Genomic DNA, 18,679 nt, shown 5'->3' with positions numbered 1-18,679 from the left:
GCAGGGCAGCTGGCACTAAAGATGGCCGTTGGGGACAGTGACAACAGTTGCCCAGCCTTGTGCCATCAGGACACAGTAAGTAGCATGGCCTCGTCACACAGTCTCCCGTGCAGAACGGGGTGGAGAGACCACAGGGTCCCCAGGAGCACATGGCCAGCCAGCATGGTTGAACTAGTGAGTTCCAGATCAGTGAGAGCCCGTTTCAAAGGAGGTGGGTGGCCTTACTGAGGAAGACAGCTTGAGGTGGTCCCCTGCGCACCCCCCCCCCTGCACGCACACAGATGCACACGTGTGCACTGGAATGTACACATTCTTTTTTTAATGACCTGAGATCCAGGGCCGCCCTAACCCCAGCGGAGCCTCAGAGACACCTCCCCAGAGGGACGGACATAAAAGACCAGTGGGCGCCATGGTTTTCGTGTGTCCACACCCAGAGTCCTTCCTGGTCCCTGTGTCCCACATAGTCCTCCACCAGCTGTGGGGACCACAAACTCTGAAATAGTGACCAGGACCCCAGCTCCCAAGTCCCATGGGGGAGAAGCAAGGCCTGGTCAACTGAGGCTGGAGCACACAGGAACAGCAAAGGCCTTATAAAACCCAGCAGTGCTCTTGGCCCCCAACACCGTTTACCACGCCCACCTAAAGGTCCTTTCTCCCATCTGCCTGTCCTATCATCAAGGAGTGTCATAAGCTACCTACCGCCAACTTCGGGGCCACACTAGTTCTTGATCCTTTGGGTTTGTTTGTTTGTTTTTTTAACACACTGTCGCTCTAACAAGTGACACTCTGAGATGTCTAATTGGTTACCAAATAACCTACATAAATGCCACTGGGAGTTCTTTTCCAGAATGTTCCAGCCTCCTTGGTGGCCTTGTGCTGCACTCTGTGTGATACAATGGTTCCCTCCTTAGCTGAGGGCAGCCAAGGTGCATGCCATCTCTTGAAACATGTTTCCAAAGCTATTGCAGCTCAGAGATGGTCTCATCTCTCTTCAAGGCTGAATAGCACGCCGCCATGTCTATATGCCACGCTTCCGTTATCTGTTCCTCTGTCAGTGAACACCAAGGTGGTTCCCTGCCTCCGCACAAAGCACACGACACAGTGCCGCCACTCTGTCCAGCCACTTTCCCCTCCTCAACCCTGGCTGCTGCTCTCTGTTCCAGTGGCTCTGTTTTCCTGTGGACACTTGGACCTATGGAACGGTGGCCACATGGCCTTCGATATCGGTCCTTTCTCACTCGGCGTCAGGTCGAGATCCCAGCCAGGAAGAATACCGTCTAATGACAGATGACACTGTCCTTCCACTTGGGCATTGGTGAACACTTGTTCCCGCCTCAGCCATTGGGACCAGCATGCCACAAGGCCCTGTGAAACTTCCACGTCCCACGAGCTCTGTCAGAACCTGCCGAGGGTAAAGCTGTCCTACTAAGAACGTGACCTGTGCCTGCGAGTGCTGAGGGGAACAGCTGATGTCTGTCTTGCTGAGTCAGCGTTGAAAAATTAAGGGCCACTGAGTGCTCAGCTGTAAAGGCATTTGCCACCAAGCCTGGAAACCTGAGTTTGAGCTGGGCACGTGCTGGAAGGAGAGAACCCTGCCCCCCATAGATTGTGTCCTCTGACCTACGCGCATTCTCACATGCACATGCACACACACACAGACACACACTGTCTTGTTCGCTCTCACACACATGCACACCCATACACAGTCATACATGTGTACACAAATGCATGCATACATAAATATGTAAATAAACAGATAAAGATAAATGTACTTTAAGTGCTTCTCAAAAAAAAAAAATGTGGTCGAGGATGAGCCCAGCCACAGAGCATGCACTCAGCACACAGATGGCCTTGGGTTCTGTCTCCACACTCCACACTGTGACCGAGACCTGATCGCTGGGTCACCCATTTCTGTGACTCTACACACACATGCATTTTTGCTGTTCCTTTTTGGTTTGGTTTTTTGAGACAGGGTTTCTCTGTGTAGCCTTGGCTGTCCTGGACTCACTTTGTAGACCAGGCTGGCCTCGAACTCACAGTGATCCACCTGCCTCTGCCTCCTGAGTGTTGGGATTAAAGGCGTGCGCCACCAGTCCTGGCTCCTTTTTTAATCTCTCAGTGCCCTGATGCATTTGAAACCAGCTGGCACTTCTGCCTGACACCTGGCGGGCTTCGGCAGAGAGTCAGGAGATGCCTCTCTCCCTCCCCCCAGCAGCACCCATCACCCCTGCAGAAATGAAATGCTGAAGAAGTGACCTTACGCTGCACATGGGCAAGGTTCCACAGTGCTGTGGTCCCTCCCTTCTGCAGCACACTCTGGTCCCCAGCAGGGATGACTGTCCTGGATGTCATCCTGGAAAATGCAGGCGTCCTCACACGGTCAATCCTCTATAGCCCAACACTGCAAGTCAAGTCAGGCTCCAGAAAGTTCTCTCGTTCTAGGTGTGAATTTCAAAGGAAACAACTTGTATTGCTCTCAGCTGAGACTTATCACCTTGAAGGAATGGGGCTCTAACACTTTCCAGGCACGGGCTAAGTGCTAGGTCCCTGTACTCCCTTGACCCAGCAGGAGCCTTAGCCACCACTGAGCCACAGGAATTATAGTGTGGTCACTCACAAAGGCTGGAGGCCAGTGTGTGGTTTCCCCCTGGGTTTTTGTTTGTTTTAATTAGCTCCTTTAAAAAAACCAAAACTGTTTTTTCTTGATTTTCTGAGACAGAGTCCCAGACTCATTTTGTAGACCAAGCTGGCCTTGAACTCCCACTGATCTGCCTGCCTCTAAAGATTTATTTTATGTAATCTCAGCACTCGGGAGGCAGAGGCAGGCAGATCTCTGTGAGTTCAAGGCCAGCCTGGTCTACAAAGCGAGTCCAGGACAGCCAGGACTACACAGAGAAACTGTGTCTCAGGAAAAAACAAAAACAAAACAACAAAAAAGGTTGTATTATATATATATGCTCTGTCTGCATGTACACCTGCATGCCAGAAAAGGGCATCAGATCCCAGTACAAATGATTGTGAGCCACCATGTGGTTGCTGGGAATTGAACTCGGGACCTCTGGAAGAGCCATCTCTCCAGTGGAAACCCCACCCCCTTTTTTTGTCAAGTGGTTTTGTGTCTTCATTTGATCTCACTGTTAAGCCCAGGCTGTCTTGGGATGCTTGGCCTCTTCACTCAGCCTGCCTGGCTGCTCGAGCCTCTGCACCTGCTGTGAGGTCCGTCTGTGAGGGGCAAGACCGTTCTTTGCAAAGAACATGGCAGTCTCCATTCCCAGAGCCCGAATGAGCTAGCCTCCTGAGAGCTGCGCTTGACACAGAGATGCTGACACCCGAAACACAGTCACTGTGTGACAGGACACGGGCAGGAAGCACCTGAGCCCCACGTTGTGGCAGCATCCAACATAGATGGATATATTCGGAATTCTTCCAGTCCACAGGAAAGGAGATAGAGCCACGAAGAGGCTGAGGACCTTGCCTGGGCTGGCACAGTCCTGAGAGACAGGGCCCAGAGCTCTGCTCAGCTCTGCTTGGGGCCCACACCAGCTGTGCTTGCAGATCTCCTCTCCCTGAAGGTGCCTGCTGTTCCTTCACTCCGGCTGTGAGTGAAACACACAAAAGGTAGACGCCCACACTCTGTGACAGGCCGGGGCACAGCTGTGTGTCTGTGTGCAACCCCGTTTCACCTTTCCAGAAGCTGCCAGCCCAAGATGCTCAGAGGCTGGCCTCTTATCTCCTTGATCTCACAGGCTGGCAGCTTAGGCACTGACAAGCAAAGGTGTTGTTTATCGAGGTTTTCCTCCTGTGTACTCTCCCCACTAAAATGCTCCAGGTAAGTGCTATCTCTCATGCCTTGCTTCTGCCTGGTGCTGGAGTGGGTATTTCTGCTGAGCAAGCCTAGTTCCCTGGTTCTCAGATGAGGATGGTGGGGCTGTAAGGTTGGGGACAGCAGTCCCTGAGGGAGCCACGTAGACCTGGACAGTGCTGGTTTGTGAGTGAGGGCACAGAGGCAACTGCCTTATAGTTCCCCCTCACAGTGAGACTCCTTGCCTGCAGCATCCAGGCATGAGTCACCCCCAGCGAGGCTAAGAGCATCACCAGAGTGGAGCTCATTAAGTCCCGGTGCCCTGCCCGGTGACCTGCCCGGAGGAGGCCATTGAGCTGGGAGCACAGCCAGGAGCAAGCCAGGGCACAAGATGAACCAGGCACCCCGCCAGCTGGTTGCATGGCCAGGGTTCCGCCGTTCCCTCCAGGGAACCCCAGTTTCTCTGTGGGGATGAAGATGTGGGGGTGCGGTAAGTTTCCACATCCTCTCCTGGTGACTCCCGAGGGGGGCAAGCCTGGCTGGCCAGCTTCGAGCTCCTCCTGTGCCCACACAGCACAGATGGAAAGCAGAGGGACAGGTACCTGCTCACCTTCTCGTGGGCAGTGTCCCTCTTCTCCTCTGAGGCCTCGGAGCTGCCGGAAGCACACATTTGCCTGGGGATGACATTGCTGTCATCTTAAAGTGAAACACTGTTGCATCCAGAGCCGGGGCACCCAGAGGCTAGCCGTGTCTCTGGGGGTTGTATTGGGGACCCACCAGGGGTTGAGGAAGCTTGAGGTCTGGCTGTGAGCTCAGTAGTACTATCTTAAGGCTGTGGGTACTTCCTATATAGTCACTGGGAGTGAGTGATGTGGAAAAAACCCGAGAGCAGGCCCTGGAGCCTCCTAGTTGTTGCCAGCAGCACGGCCATCACAGACCCAGAAGACACTGACCCCAGGGGGAGGCCGAGGGCCTGGGGGTGGACACCTGCACATGGCTCACCCAGCTGGGCAGGTGCTGTAGGCTGGTGGCAGTCCAGAGCAGATGGAGCCTGGTGGTGGTCCATTCTGGTCACCCCAGTACTCGAGGCTAAGACAGGAAGATTGCCAAGTTCAGGCCAGCCTGGTCACATAGAGATACTAAATGTAAAAAATAATCATAGTAATAAAACATTTAAAGTATAATATTCTGGGCTGGGCCACAGCCTGCTGGTCCAATTTCAGCTACCAGCATAATAAACTAAATAAAGATATTCTGCACTAGACCCGGGGCACGTGCCTGTCATCTCTCAGTAGGGGAGGTGTAGACAGGAGAGTTTTGACAAGTTCAAGGCCAGCTGAGAACCTGTGTGTAATATTCTGCATACTGAGATACAGACAGAGTTAGCTTGAAGTAGGCTATATCTCACAAGCATCACTAAGCAGCTAAGGAAGCCCCCGGGAGCGTTTTGAATGCACTAACACACATGGTTCTTAAGCACTGTTAGTTATGAAGAGACTGAGGGGTTCATACACAGCGGTTGTCCATTTACAAACTCAGGAGAATTCTCTTGAACCTTCCAAAGTAAAAACACCTGTTACTGTAGTCTGGGTGTTCAGCATTCTGCAACTACGTACTTAAAAACGGTTTGCCTACCTCTGTGGGTGATAACACATGTCACACCAGCCTGGGGACCTGAGTTCCATCCCCCGTAACAGTGGAAGGAGAGAACCAACTCCATGAGGTTGTGCTCTGATCTCCTCACGCACACCGTGGGCATGCACACCCACACATACATGCAGTAATCTAACTTAAAAATTGTTCAATGGATGGTTGTGACCTACACCTGTAAGCCCAGCACACAGAAGGCAGAAGCAAGAAGATCAACAGTTCAAGGTATGTTCGGCTCATAACAAGTTTGAGGCCAGCCTGGGCTCCATTGGGACTTCTTCCCCCAAATTATTATGTAGGAGAAGATAGTGAACCCTGTCACCTGGGCTCGGGGCCCCTTCTGAGGTAGCACCTCATGTTTTCTCCCCAGCATCCAGGGCTCCCTGGTCCTTATGTATCTCCGCTCTTCTTGGTCCTGCAGCCCAGGACTGCGGTGCCTGTCCCTGACCTGACGTCAGGATCTGGATGTGGTTACCCAAGGGTGATGCTCTGGCCCCGGCCACGAAGCCAGGAGGGAGGATGTGGCTACCCAGCACAGCTGCCTCCTTCACACACCTCCCACTTCCCTAGCATCTCCACGCACTTCCACCTCAGGTTTATTTATAAAAAAGCCTGTAGAAGTCGGCAGACCTGTGCCAGGCAGAGGTGTGCTCCACATCCTGAGAATACTGGCGGGGCCTGGTAGCCTGTGACATCATCTGGGAGCAGCCACTAGGCATGTGCCACCTTCACCATGCATGCATGCATCTGCACGTGTGTGTGTGCGTGCGTGCGCCACAGCTGTTGGGGAGGTTTCCTGTCCCTCCCTTGCAGAAGGCTGAGCAGAGTCTGGGGCCTCTGGGCATGTGGGAGGAGGGGACAGAAGCCACAGGTATGCTAGCTGAGGCTGGGGATCTAAGTTGCCTTTTTTCTTTTTCTTTTTTTTTCTTTTTTCTTTTTTTTTTTAAGATTTACTTATTATGTATACAGTATGCATCACATCACATTATAGATGGTTGTGAGCCACCATGTGGTTGCTGGGAATTGAACTCATGACCTCTGGAAGAGTAGTCAGTGCTCTTAACCACTGAGCCATCTCTCTAGCCTGTTTTCTAAGTCCTGATTTGCTGGCTACCTGGCCTGACCATACAAGGGAACAGGTGGCAAAGGTGAGCCTGGTGGAGCCAGGCAGGTCCACCCCTACAGATTTCTCTCTTATTTACTGCAGACCTCAGGCTGTCCCCTGCCTGCAAACAGGATGCTCTGGGGTCCCAACGCCTGCTAGAGCCTGGATACTCTGGGATCTAGAGTAGCCACGACAACTGGGAATGCGCTCAAAGCCCAACAGGGGCCCACATGATGGCTAAGAGGGAAAGGCGCTTGCCGCAAAACCTGACAATCTGAGTTCAATCCCAGCAACCCATGTGATGGAGAAGACCAAATCCTGCAAGTTGTCTGCCCTTTGACCTCCACGTTCACACTATGGCATGCGTGTAGCCACAGATGCACATGCACACACACATGCTGGACTTGATTTTTTTGTTTTTTGTTTTTTTAAGACAGGGTTTCTCTGTGTAGCCTTGGCTGTCCTGGACTTGCTTTATAGACCAGGATGGCCTCGAACTCACAGAGATCAGCCTGCCTCTGCCTTCCAAGTGCTGGGATTAAAGGCCTGTGCCACCACGCCCGGCCTGGACTTGATTTTTGACATGCAATTCTGTGTGTGTGTGTGTGTGTGTGTGTGTGTGTGTGTGTGTGTGTGTGTGTGTGGACAATTAAGAGGGACTTAGTTCTCTCCTTCCGAGTGGGTCAGGTCATCAGGCTTGGTGGCTGAGGCATCAAGCTGGACATCCTGAAATCACCTTAGGGACATCCTCCTGTCCCTCACTATGTCACTATGTCTCATCTAATAGGGGTGCAGGCATGGCTGGTCAAAAGTCTTAACCACCCCCTGAGAGCAGAGGCTAATGAGCAGCCTTATTTGGGCATGCTTGGGGTCCTGCTCATTTTATTGGGGGGAGGGTCTCATCTGCTTGCCCAGGGACTACCCACAAGTCCCCACAAGGGGGCCATACCCTGTAGCTGCTTCTCCGCTTGTGTGGATGTGGAGTTTATGCTGACCCAAGACAGTGAGTGGCCCGTGGCCTATGCCCTTTGGTTGGTGTGCAGAAAATGCTGTCAGGGAAATGGAGTGGGGCGGGGGAGCATTTACCATGTCACCGTGCAGGGCCATTGCTGTAACCCCAGGGCCAGCTCATTCTATCGTCTCTCACTGCCCACCTTGGACTAAGGTTCCCTCAGGACAATTAATGCCTTTGGTACCTGTGTCCTGCTGCTCCATGGGGCCCCAGGGGTCTGGGGTCACCCTTGCCACACCCTCCTCTCTGCCCAGAAATCCCAGGTCTATCCCAAACCCCACAATATCTAGTGGCTGCATCCATGCCTGTGGGGGGGGGGGCGGAGAGTGGGGGCATGTCACGAAGCCTGCCTTCTTCCTTCCTCTGTGGTGGCTGCTCCTAGGAGATAAAATGAAGGGAAGCCACCAAATTGTCCTCATGGCAGATGCTCTCCCCCATGTTTTCCCCACTGTGCCTCCAGCCAGTGATGACCAAAGTCACACCTGCCTGCCAGCAAGCTGCTGGGTGAGCCAGCACAATGTGAACCTTGCTTGCCCATGTCATCTAAGTGTGATCGCCACATGGGACCCAAGACTTCAGGGATGAGGCATTTATCATGGGGCTTGAACTACTTGGTCCCCTGGGCTCTCCCTCCCTCAGCCCCCAGGTCTGTAGCAGAGGCTAGCATTCTAATCTGTACAAACATTGTGTCTGCATGTGTACACAGGGCAGGCCAGCTAGTCTGGCCTAGGTGGCCCAGAGGTGCCTTTGGAAGTCACAGCCCACTGTGCACCTCATACCCTGGTCTGAATCTAGATCCAGTGCCACCTCTGTTGGGGGCCACTCTGATCCTCTGTGGAAACAGCAGAGTTGGGCTGTCTAATCCTGGGGGGTCTTTCAAGTTTGCCTGGAGTCACCAACTCCGTTCCTTTCAGAAGTGGGAGGGTGGGGCACTATCTCCTCCTCCAGCCCCAACCCCCCACCCCAGCTCTGTGATCCTCACCTACCTCTGCACACAGTGGGACCCCCAGCTTGGCCCACATTGCCCCCCCCCCCAGTGGAAGTGACCCACACCCCACCCACACCTCCCCACTGGCTGATAAAGGAGGAGTGTGACATTTGCTTCTTTGTCCTGTTGCAGCCCTTAAGGGGTTGGGCAGCAGTGGACAGCCCAAAACAGTTCCTCTTTCCTGCCCCTGCTTTGTCAGCAGCCAGCAATGGCTCGGGGGTTCTGCTGAGTCAGGGTGGCCAGGCTGGGCCCTTGGCTCTGCAGCACCTGCCTGGGCTGGTCCCTAATGAAGGCTCTTAGCTTCAGATTTCACCCCATGTAACGCCCCACCCCACCCTGTGTTTATCATCTGCATCTTGGTGCATCTCAAGGGTGCAGGTGTTCAGAGGGGAGGAGAGAGGGAGGAGGAGGCAGAGAGGGAGGAGGAGGGAGAGGAGGACCCTCTACAGGGCTCTCCTCCCCTCTGCTGCCCCAGGCTGGGAAGGAGGTGGCAGGCTCAGCCCACACAACTGATGCCTTTAATCCTTCAGCGCAGCTCCAGGACTCTGGAAACAGCCTTATCCTCCGGGCCAGGTAATCAAGATGGATGTGGGAGCCTAGCTGAAGGCCAGACAGGGGCAATTACCCCAGGCACTGTCTCTAGTTGCTCTGCAGTCCCCACTCCCTCCCTGCTCCCAATGTATGGCCTGTTACAGTGAAGCTATGAGAAAGATGCACTTGGGTCCAAGGGGCCGGGCCCCTGCAGTGCCCCAGGTGCACCCGGATACAGTACACTGTAGTCTCTGACGGGATCTCAGGTAAGTGCATCAGACCCAATTTCTGCCCAAGAAGTCCAGCATTGTTTTGTCCCTGGCTACATCAGGACCAATAGGGACCTGAACAAGGCTGTAGTTTCACTGGGAGAGAGCCTAGCATGCTGGGAGTGGAAAGGCCAGTCCCCAGTTATCAAACTGGCTCCTGTGGCCCAGGCCTGCAGTCTTAGCTCTCTGGAGACAGGCGGATCTGAAGTTCAAGGTCATTTCAACTACATAGTGAGTTCAAGGCCAACCTGGGCTACATGAGACTATACCCCTCCCTAGGTTGCTCCCCAAGCCCTATGAAAGGGAGGCGCTTGCATTGTGGGTAATATGACATGGGATGTTCTGGGTTCCCATCAAATGGCTCAGTGGGTCTGAAGAAGTGTTTCACTGTCCTACCTACCATTCCCACATCTCCAACACGGGATGATAAAGGGATAGTGTCTTCCCAATTGGCCATGCAGTCCGAGATGATGTAAGGAAAGTCACTGACACGTGGAGACCCTCCTTGTCGAGTAGCCCCACCCCTGTGGTCACATTAGTGTCTCTGGCTTTAGAAGTCATACATAAAAAAGAAAGACTGAGGGCCAGGCGTGGTGGCACATGCCTCTAATCCCAGTACTCAGGAGGCAGAGACAGGCAGATCACTGTGAGTTCAAGGCCAGCCTGGTCTATAAAGTGAGTCCAGGACAGTCAGGGCTACACAGAGAAACCCTGTCTCGAAACACACACACACACACACACACACACACACGAAAGAGAGAAAGAAAGGAAAGAAGGAAGAAAGACTGTCCCCTAGCCCCCATATCCTATCTCTAGCGGCTCGTTGTACACCACTGCTCACTACAGTGTGAGTCACAGCCACCAAAAGGCAGAGCCCACCAAGTGTCCATCATCTGAAGGATGAATAAACAAACAAAGAAGGCTGTCCCATTGTGGAATAGTATTCAGCTCTGAAAAGGAAAGGAGTACTACAGCCATCCCTGAAAACAAACGTACCTTATGTGGAATCAGCTAGGTGAGGAAAGCCACCCCAGGCAAGATTCTGTTTACACTGCAGCTCCAGAGTTGGTGAGTACCAGGGGCTGGAGAGGAGGGAAGGTTGCGGGATCATGGCTGACAGCATCAGGTGTCTTTGGGGAATGAGAAAAATGTTGTAAAGTTGACTGTGGCGATGGTCACACAGCCCTGGGACAAAACTGTAGTTCATTTTAATCAGGGAGATCAATGGAGACGTCATACACACCTGCAGCCAGCCAACCTCAGACCACACAAAGGTGGGACTCGAAATGTCCGCATCCCAGCCTCTGGGCTGCAACATCTGGACCCCGGAACCAGACTTTTAGAAAGAACCTGAGGCAACTGGCATACACACGCAAACACACACACACACACACACTAAACAGAGTGCCCACCCTGTCTGTGCCTGGGGGTCTTACAAGCTCAGAATCTGTCCCTGTTGTTTTTTGTTTGCTTGTTTGTTTGTTTGTTTGTGGCTTAGAAGAATACAAGCCTTCTATCTTCTGGTAGATCTAGTCATTGCGGAGCTCAGTGGACCACCAGTAAGTGCTGGTTGTATTTCTTTTGCAGCCTAGGGGGCAGGGGGGTGGGAGGGGTTAGGGTTTTGGGGGTGTGTCTGTTGTCTTGCACTTTTCAGCCTTTAGAGGCTGCATTCCTTGGCTCATGGTCCCTTCCCCCCTCTTCCAAGCCAGCCATAGCTGGCTGGGCCAGTGTCCCCTCTCCTGTTACTCGAGACCTTATTTCTCCATCTCGTTCTTTCCTGTACAGCACCCCTCCCCCAAGGCTGTGCTTGCTGGGGACCCATCTGGTCAGTATAGAGAAGCCTCAAGGCCTCCCTCTCCAGTCCCCCCTCTCCAGTCCCCCCTCTCCCCCAATGCCCATGAACAACAGTCCCAAGTTTGGGGTGATGTGCTGATGGAGGCTGCTCCTCAGAGCCCCTCACGGACTGGGTACACTGGGCTGTGAGGAGAGCCACATTCACCCACCGGTGTACACTGGTCCCAAGGCTGCCCATCTTTCAACTGCCAAGTCCCGTAGAAAGGGCATCGAATTTGCAATGGATTCTGGGCCGCGGCCACCTCCCCACTCCAATGCAGATTTGAAGCCCATCCAGGGACAAACTTTCATTTGCCCCTGCCAGACCCAGTGATTGGTCACTATTTATGACTGTGTAAATAATAGAGAAGCACACTCAAGCGTCCTCCCCAAGGAGACCCAGTCTCCTATTTTTAGGCCCCCCTGGCCCATGGAGCATCGTCCCTCTGAGGTCCAGCACGAGTTGAGAAAAAGATCCTTGGGGCTCGGTGGTCCTGCAACCTAGGAGGGGCTGAGGATGGGAGCCTGAGAGGGATGAGAGGCCTGAGGTGACCTGGGAGAGGGAGTTGTCTCAAGGTCCCCAAGGATGACAGGAGGGACTCCTAAGGTCCCCTTGTTGAGTCAGGTCCCAGTGAGAGTGCATTTAATAAGGGCCTGATTAAAGGTGGGGCCTGTGAGTTATTCATTGACCTACACTCGAGAGTACCCCACAGCGTCACCCTCCCTTGTTTGAGAAAGGGTCTTACATAGCCCAGGGTAGCCTTGAACTCTGTGTAGCCAAGGATGACCTTGAGTTCCCCACCCTCCACTTCCCAAATGCCTGGTAGATGCTGGCCTTGGGAGTGTAAACACAGGCTTGTCCTGCAGGACAGGCTAATGTGGTCCCTACTGGGCCACAGCCTCAGCTTCCCCCTCCCCTGCTGGGCCCTTTTCAGAGACAGGGTCTCACTATCTATCTAGGACTGGCTATGAGTTCCCAGCAATCCTCCTGCCTCAGCTTCCCAGGTCTGGGATCACAGGCCTGCACCAGGACACCTCTGTCTTTAGAAGGGCGTGGCAGGACCCTTGCTGTTGGTCTCCTATTTCGTGTGGTCCAGCTGTCAAGCTGGCTTAGAGTCACTTCTAACTTCTTGGAGTTTGTGGTTAGGTTAAGAAAAGTGCCCTGTACCCCTGTGGTATTCCTGAACCGTAGAGTCACCCCCCCCACACACACACACACTCACAGGACCGTAGAGATGGCTGCTCAGGGTTCACATCACATCCACGCTCTGATTCTGACTCATGGCCCACTAGGGACTCCCAGTAAAAACAAAACAAAACATCAGCGTGGCACACGCCTTTAATCCCAGCACTCGGGAGGCAGAGGCAGGTGGATCACTGTTTGTTCCGAGGTCAGCCTGGTCTACAAAGCAAGTCCAGAACAGCCAAGGCTACACAGAGAAACCCTGTCTAGAAAAACAAAAACAAAAACACAAAACAAAACAACAAAAAACGAGGATGTGCCCCTGGTATCCCTCCAGTGCCCCCCGCCCCACTCCAGCATCTGGTACCCACTGGAGAGCACTGATGACTTTTCCCATCCCTGTGTGCAGACTGTGGTCCTTAAGTCACCCACATTCCTGGCTCTCCATAGCCAATGCCCGAATGACATACATGGATGCGTGGAGCCGCCACGGTCCATGGTGGAATATGAGCAGGTTGTGCAGAATCTTGTTAAATAGAGGGGGATCCTGCAAGTCCTTGCTGAGTTACTGCTGGCTTGAATTGGCCACGCAGGGCGTTTATCTACACTGCGGAAATTGGCAAACACCACGGATGAACAACTTAGAGGGCGTTGTCATTTCTGGCGCTTGGAGCCGATACGCACTTATTTAACCTTCACAGCCACCCACCCCAGACAGCACCGCTGCTCTTGCCATCTTACAGAGAGGGAAACTGAGGCTACGGGAGGCGAAGTCACCCACTTGAGCAAACACGATTATCCCCTAGCAGAGCTAAAGGCAGGGTCCAGCTTGACAGCTCTGGGCTTAGCTGCCCTCTGGTTCCCTAAGGATCAGACTTGCAAATCACAGTGGCACAGAGACAAACAGGTTTGTCTGCCCCTAGCTTTTAGTGGGCAGCTCCAGGGGACCTGTGTCCACAAGGACAGACAATTAGTTACCTGGTGACTGAGAGAGTTCTGGGGAGGGAAGTGGTCCTGTGTTGGGGGAGGAGGGAGGCCAGCCACCATGGCGCTCTCCAGGGCAGCCAGATCCCACGTCAAGCTACAGACCTATCCAGCTCTGATGACGCCAACAAGAGCATTGGTTAAGATTGAATAAACGCTGAGGAGTCCTGGGCCAGGAGCAGCAGGCTTTGTGTGGACAGCGTCCTGCTGTGTGCTCATATCGCTGCCAGAGGGGGAGGGTGGGTGCCACCACAGCACCCACGAGGCTTCCCAGAGCTGTCTGTCTCTGTGGGGCCACAGATGGGGACAATTATGGACTCTGACGCTCAGTTTGGACATTCAGATCTCTGCTGTCCACACTCCGTCCTCTGCTTGGTTCCCATGACTCTCCCACTCCATCTGGAGTGAAGGTGGTGCCTTATCCCTGTTAGCAGCTTAAAGACCTAGTCAGGACCCTTGTACATAGTAGGGCATCAGCAAACATGCACTCAATGAGTGAGCAAATATACAAGTCAAACTGTAGCCCCTTTCCTCTTTCTAGAGGGCTGCTCTTGAGCCCTGGGGGAGGGGCAGGCTCTCTTTGCCGACCACACCCCAGCCTTCCTCTAGGTGGCTGGTGTGGCTGGTGACTTGGTTAAGGTAGCATCTGGGGGAAAATAGAGGGACCCTTGATAAGGGTTCTGAGGAGGTTTCCGCTGAGATCCTGTTGGAAGAGGGGGATCTGGACAGGGGGGTTGAGCACCCACGAAAGGCACTGTCAGCTGGGGGTGCGGCGAGGGAGAGTGGGGCGGTGCTGAGAACGCAGCTCCTCTCTGACTGAAAACTGAGTTGCATAGGTCTGTGGCATGTTTTAGGAACCCCAACACCTAGGGACCTGGAGAGCCCTTTCCTACCCTCCAACCCCAAAAAGGTCTGTTTGGGTCCTGGGCGGCTCCAGGGAGGACCTTTGGGGGATAACCGGACTCATCAGAAGCCCAGAGTGGATGGTAAATCGGGTTTTCAGCTGTGGGGCCAGTTCCTCTGGGTCTGTCAGGACCCCTGTTGTTGGAAGAGCTGCCAAACTGAATCCGGGGTTGGCCAGAGTGGGCCTCTGAGAACCCCAGCACCAAAGATCAGGACCCACCCACAGCCTTGACTGGCGAGGTGAAAGATTCTGGGGACCCCAGCACTTCCAGCCAGGACAGACTGTTGGCACTTGAGCCTTTCCGGTGTCAGCAAACAGGCATGGCCGGCCCCCCAAGCAGCCTTGAGGTTGAATTCCTCCCGAGCCCTCCTAATCGGAACACTGGCCTCTCCCTCATCAATTGGACACGACCCCGTGGGACCCCCCAGCCCCTGCGCCTTGCTCCGTGTGAGCCCTTCGGCGAGCATCTCACTGCTTCCCTCTTTGAAAGTGGGTGGTGGTTAGAGCAGCAGCGGGACTGGCCAGGCAGGACCGCCTAGCTCAGAACTTAGTGGGCTCCCGGGGTCCACCGGCGCCACTTTCTCCACTCCCGAGCAAAACTGCAGCCACCTGCGGCGCTCGCTCCTCCCCGCGCCCACTTGGGTTCCGGGCGAGGGGGAAGGGCGACTTTCCCACTGCGCTCTCTCCCACGCTTTCCTCTGTTTGCAGTCCCCGAGGCTCCGCCACTGGACCCCGGAGGGTGGGCGGTGGGATGCCGATCCCGCTACCCCTAACCCCACCCCTCCGGGCTGCGGCAGGAGCATGGCCGAGTTGTGTCCTTCCCGTGCTTACCTCCCCATTCCCGCCCCCGCGGCCGGGAGTGAAGCGGGCGAGCGCTAGGACCGCGCCGCTCCGCCGTCCCGCCGCTATAAGAGGCCGCTCGGGCCCCACGCGGAACCGGCTCCGCGCCTCTGTCCCCGCGTCTCCACCCGGCTCGAGCACAGCGCAGCACAGTCAGTCCCCGGCCTCCGAGGGGCGCCCCGGGCCCCGCCGCGCACCATGGGCACTGCCCACTCTGCGTCCGAGGAGGTGCGGGAGCTCGAAGGCAAGACCGGCTGTGAGTACCACACAGTGGCCGGGCGCCCGCGCGGGGACTGTCGCCTGCAAGCCCCCGGCTTCGTGCCGCCGCGCTGTGTGACCTTGGGCTAGTGGCTGGCTATCTCTGTGCCTTGCTCTCCGGCTGCTCCAGATGGCTTCCCGCCCGCCGCTGTGCGGGCGAAGCGGCCGGGAACAGTTGGCTGGGACCCCAGCCTCGGGGGAGGGTGGCCCGGGAGGCGACCTGACCCCAGCCTATCCTGGCCAGGGCGGAAAACAGGGCAGAGCCGGGGGGCAGGTAGCTGAGGCTGCGAGGGTCGGAGCCCGGGCTGCCCCGGAGAGCGCTGAACGCGCGCCGCACCTGCAAGTCTGCGGCTGGGGATGGGCAGGGCGGAAAGTTTGGAAGTGGCGGGACCTGGAGGAGCCGCGCTACCCGTGGTGACCTTAGGCGACGGTCACCCTCCCGCTTCCCCGTGCGTCCCCGCCCCAGGGCTGCAGGCTTGGGCACGGAGCCCCGCGTCCTCCGAGCTGGCTGGCACTCCCGGGACCGCAGAGGCCTGGGCGGGGCGCGCGTGGGGAAGCGCCCATCCGCCCCGCACTTGACTCCGGAGCGACCGTGTGGACCCGGACCTGCGCGAGAGTGTGCAGGCGCGTGGACAAAGCCGGAGTTAGCCCTTCCGAGGCTGTGTGACCTTGGGCCAGTCAGTTTGCTTCCTCCGTGGAATGGGGAGGCTGGAGCCCCGTGGGTGCTGCGGCGGGAGGGAGCTGCAGAGTTGAAAACATGCAGTCAGCCCCACCCGAGAGGGGACCCCGCTGCCAGCCGCCTCCCTAGAGCCGGGTGAAGTCATGGAAAGGCACTGCTGAGTGTCTACACCCGCGCACACAGTAGGCAGACGTGCACAGTGGATCCTAGAGAGAGTTGTTTACACAGCCCGCTAAGGGCGCCATCCGGAAGGTCCCAGCAAGAAAGTCTGTGAGAAGTGTGCGCACACTGTGGGAGGCAAGTGGGAGTGTGTGCACACGGTGTGCACTTGTGAGTGTGCGCACTGCTGTTTGAGACAGGATCTCAATGCGAGGCTCAGGCTGCTGTGATCTTGGTTGGATTCTCTCAGCCTCAGTCTCCCCAGTTCTGGGACTGAAGGGCCATGCCCTACCCCGCCCCATCCCCTACCCCCGCCGTTGTATTTTCTCTCTGAATTCATCTTACTAACCACAAACCAAAAGTTTTATAAACCCTCCTCCTGAGGCCCACATGATGGAGGCCGAAAGGAATCCCTTATCCACTCCTGACTCAGTTTGACCGATTGCCAGTTGCTGCCTCAGCTGGCACGGGGAGAGACAGCTGGGATTCCAGGTACAGGTTGGGTCCTCCAGGGGGGCCTTCTGGGGGGGAGGAATTCCAGTGGGTTGTGGTTTTGACAGTGATGGGCCCAAAGCATGCTGGGAGCCTTGTCAGTTTCCTGGGCCCAGCCTCCCACGGTGACAGATGCTGGGCTCAGGCTTAGTGGCTGCCTGGAGGTGGCTGGGGCGGCTTCTCTTGCTGCCTGGGCTCAGAATTAAAGTCCAAGGTGGGGGGGGGGGGGGCGGGACACGCGGATCCGAGGCTACACTGCCAGGGATGGTGCTTCCGGAGTCCCACGGGCCCGGAAGGTGGCTGGTACAGCCTGGGTACTTTTACCCATTTGACAGATCTTTATGGACCAGAGTTTTTGAGGATGTGGCAGTGACCAGAGAGGCCAATATCCCCAAGCAGGATGCGCAGCACCCAGACCCACCCCATAGGTGGTAATGTGTCCAGGGATAAGCAACGTGGGGAGAGGGGCAGGGAAGAGGTGAGCAGATAATTGAGAAGGAGCCAGTCAGCCGGGCATGGTGGCGCACACCTTTAATCCCAGCACTCCGGAGGCAGAGGCAGGCAGATCTCTGTGAGTTTGAGGCCAGCCTGGTCTACAGAATGAGTCCAGGGCAGCCAAGGCTACACAGAGAAACCCTGTCTTGAAAAACGGGGGGGGGGGGGGGGGTAGAGAGGAGCCAGTGACAAGAGCATTGGTGTGTAGCAGGTGCCACTGCCCTGGGCAGGAGGCAGTTGGTCAGTAGGTGAGAGTCCCGGATGAGGTAGCAGTCCTCCGGGCTCAGGCTGAATGCAGCCCAACTTGAGGGGTCCTTTGTGCTCCCTGTGACTCAGTGTCCCCTCCTGTCAGTTGGATGTCTCAACAGTACACTTCCTTCGAGGTGCTGCCCAGCCCTCAGAGCCACACTGAGGTAGGTCTTGGTCCCTTTATCCCTGCTGTGTGACCTTCAGCAGGTTACTGCCTCTCTAGGCCATGGTGCCCCGCCTGGGTATCACTTCTGAGCGGTTGCGTGAACCTGGGAGGTGACATTAGGGGAGAAGGCTCTGGGCTGTTGCGGAATTGGACAGGACCATGTCTGTGAGAACCTGTGGAAAGTGTCCAGGGGCTGGGGTGGCTGGGGTGGCTGGGGGGGGGGTGAGGGTGGGGGGCACACTACACCTAGGCTTGTCCATTCCAACACTAAGTGAGCAGTTTATTTATTTATTGGTTTTTTTGAGACAGAGTTTCTCTGGCTGTCCTGGACTCGCTTTGTAGACCAGGCTGGCCTCAAACTCACATCGATCTGCCTGCATCTGCTTCCCAAGTGTTGGGATTACAGGTGTGTGGCGCCACCACGCCCAGCTTTAAGTGAGCACTTTACAAGACATCCAGTAGGTCTTCACCCACATCTTCCAGGAAGGGTGATGGAGATACAGCCATTTCCTCTCATGAGGGAAACTGAGGCTCAGAGAGAGAAGTGTCTTGTCTGCAGCCCCACAGCTGGGAGTAGACGCTTCCCCACATGTTGTGAGGAACCGGCTGCCCGTGGCGGATTGCTTTTCCTTCCCTCACCCCAGGACCTTTGCACAAGCCTTCCCTTTGCTGGTCCACTCTGCATTAACTCGAGTGTGCTGTTTATATGGGAGAATCCAACTATCACTTCGTCCCTTTTTTCTCCGCCCTGTCTCAGGGCAAAGTTCCTGCCGCCGCCTCCCAGGTCTCCCTTCCAGAAAACTACTCTGCTTTGCACTCTCACGCAGCCTTGGTGGGCACATCAGATCCGGTCTCCCTTAGCTCCTCCCACTCTCTCCTCAGACCACCACCTGCCTCACCCTAAAATGTGCTCCCCATCTCCACAGATTTGCTGGTTGGCAGTGAGACCACAGGAGGCTCACACAGGGAGATAGTGGGGCCATTGAGCCCTTCATAACCCAGAAAGCCTCTCTGAGCTGAGGGTGGTCTCCCGCTCCAGGCCTCGCCTCGTCTGTGCTAGCCTGAGCCACCCCATGAAAA

At 55.5% G+C, this 18,679-nt stretch overlaps 1 protein-coding gene across 2 annotated transcripts in view; it reads left to right on the top strand.

Moving 5' to 3' along the window:
- Positions 1 to 15,173: 15,173 nt before the first annotated feature.
- The window catches only part of TESC (tescalcin), a 29,146-nt gene continuing 25,640 nt past the window's right edge, over positions 15,174 to 18,679 (top strand). Inside the window, exon 1 of one of the 2 annotated variants that reach the window (XM_084764830.1) lies at positions 15,174 to 15,357. In XM_084764830.1, the coding sequence (XP_084620956.1) occupies positions 15,300 to 15,357 (58 nt within the window). In that variant the 5' untranslated portion in view covers positions 15,174 to 15,299. The remainder of the gene's footprint in view (positions 15,358 to 18,679) is intronic. The other variant, XM_084764829.1, reaches the window with a different exon arrangement.

The sequence above is a fragment of the Acomys minous genome (assembly GCF_964271855.1).
Source record: "Acomys minous genome assembly, chromosome: 16".
Classification (NCBI taxonomy): domain Eukaryota; kingdom Metazoa; phylum Chordata; class Mammalia; order Rodentia; family Muridae; genus Acomys; species Acomys minous.
The sequence above is the reverse complement of the archived record's forward strand: the minus strand, read 5'-3'. Positions and strand labels throughout refer to the sequence as shown.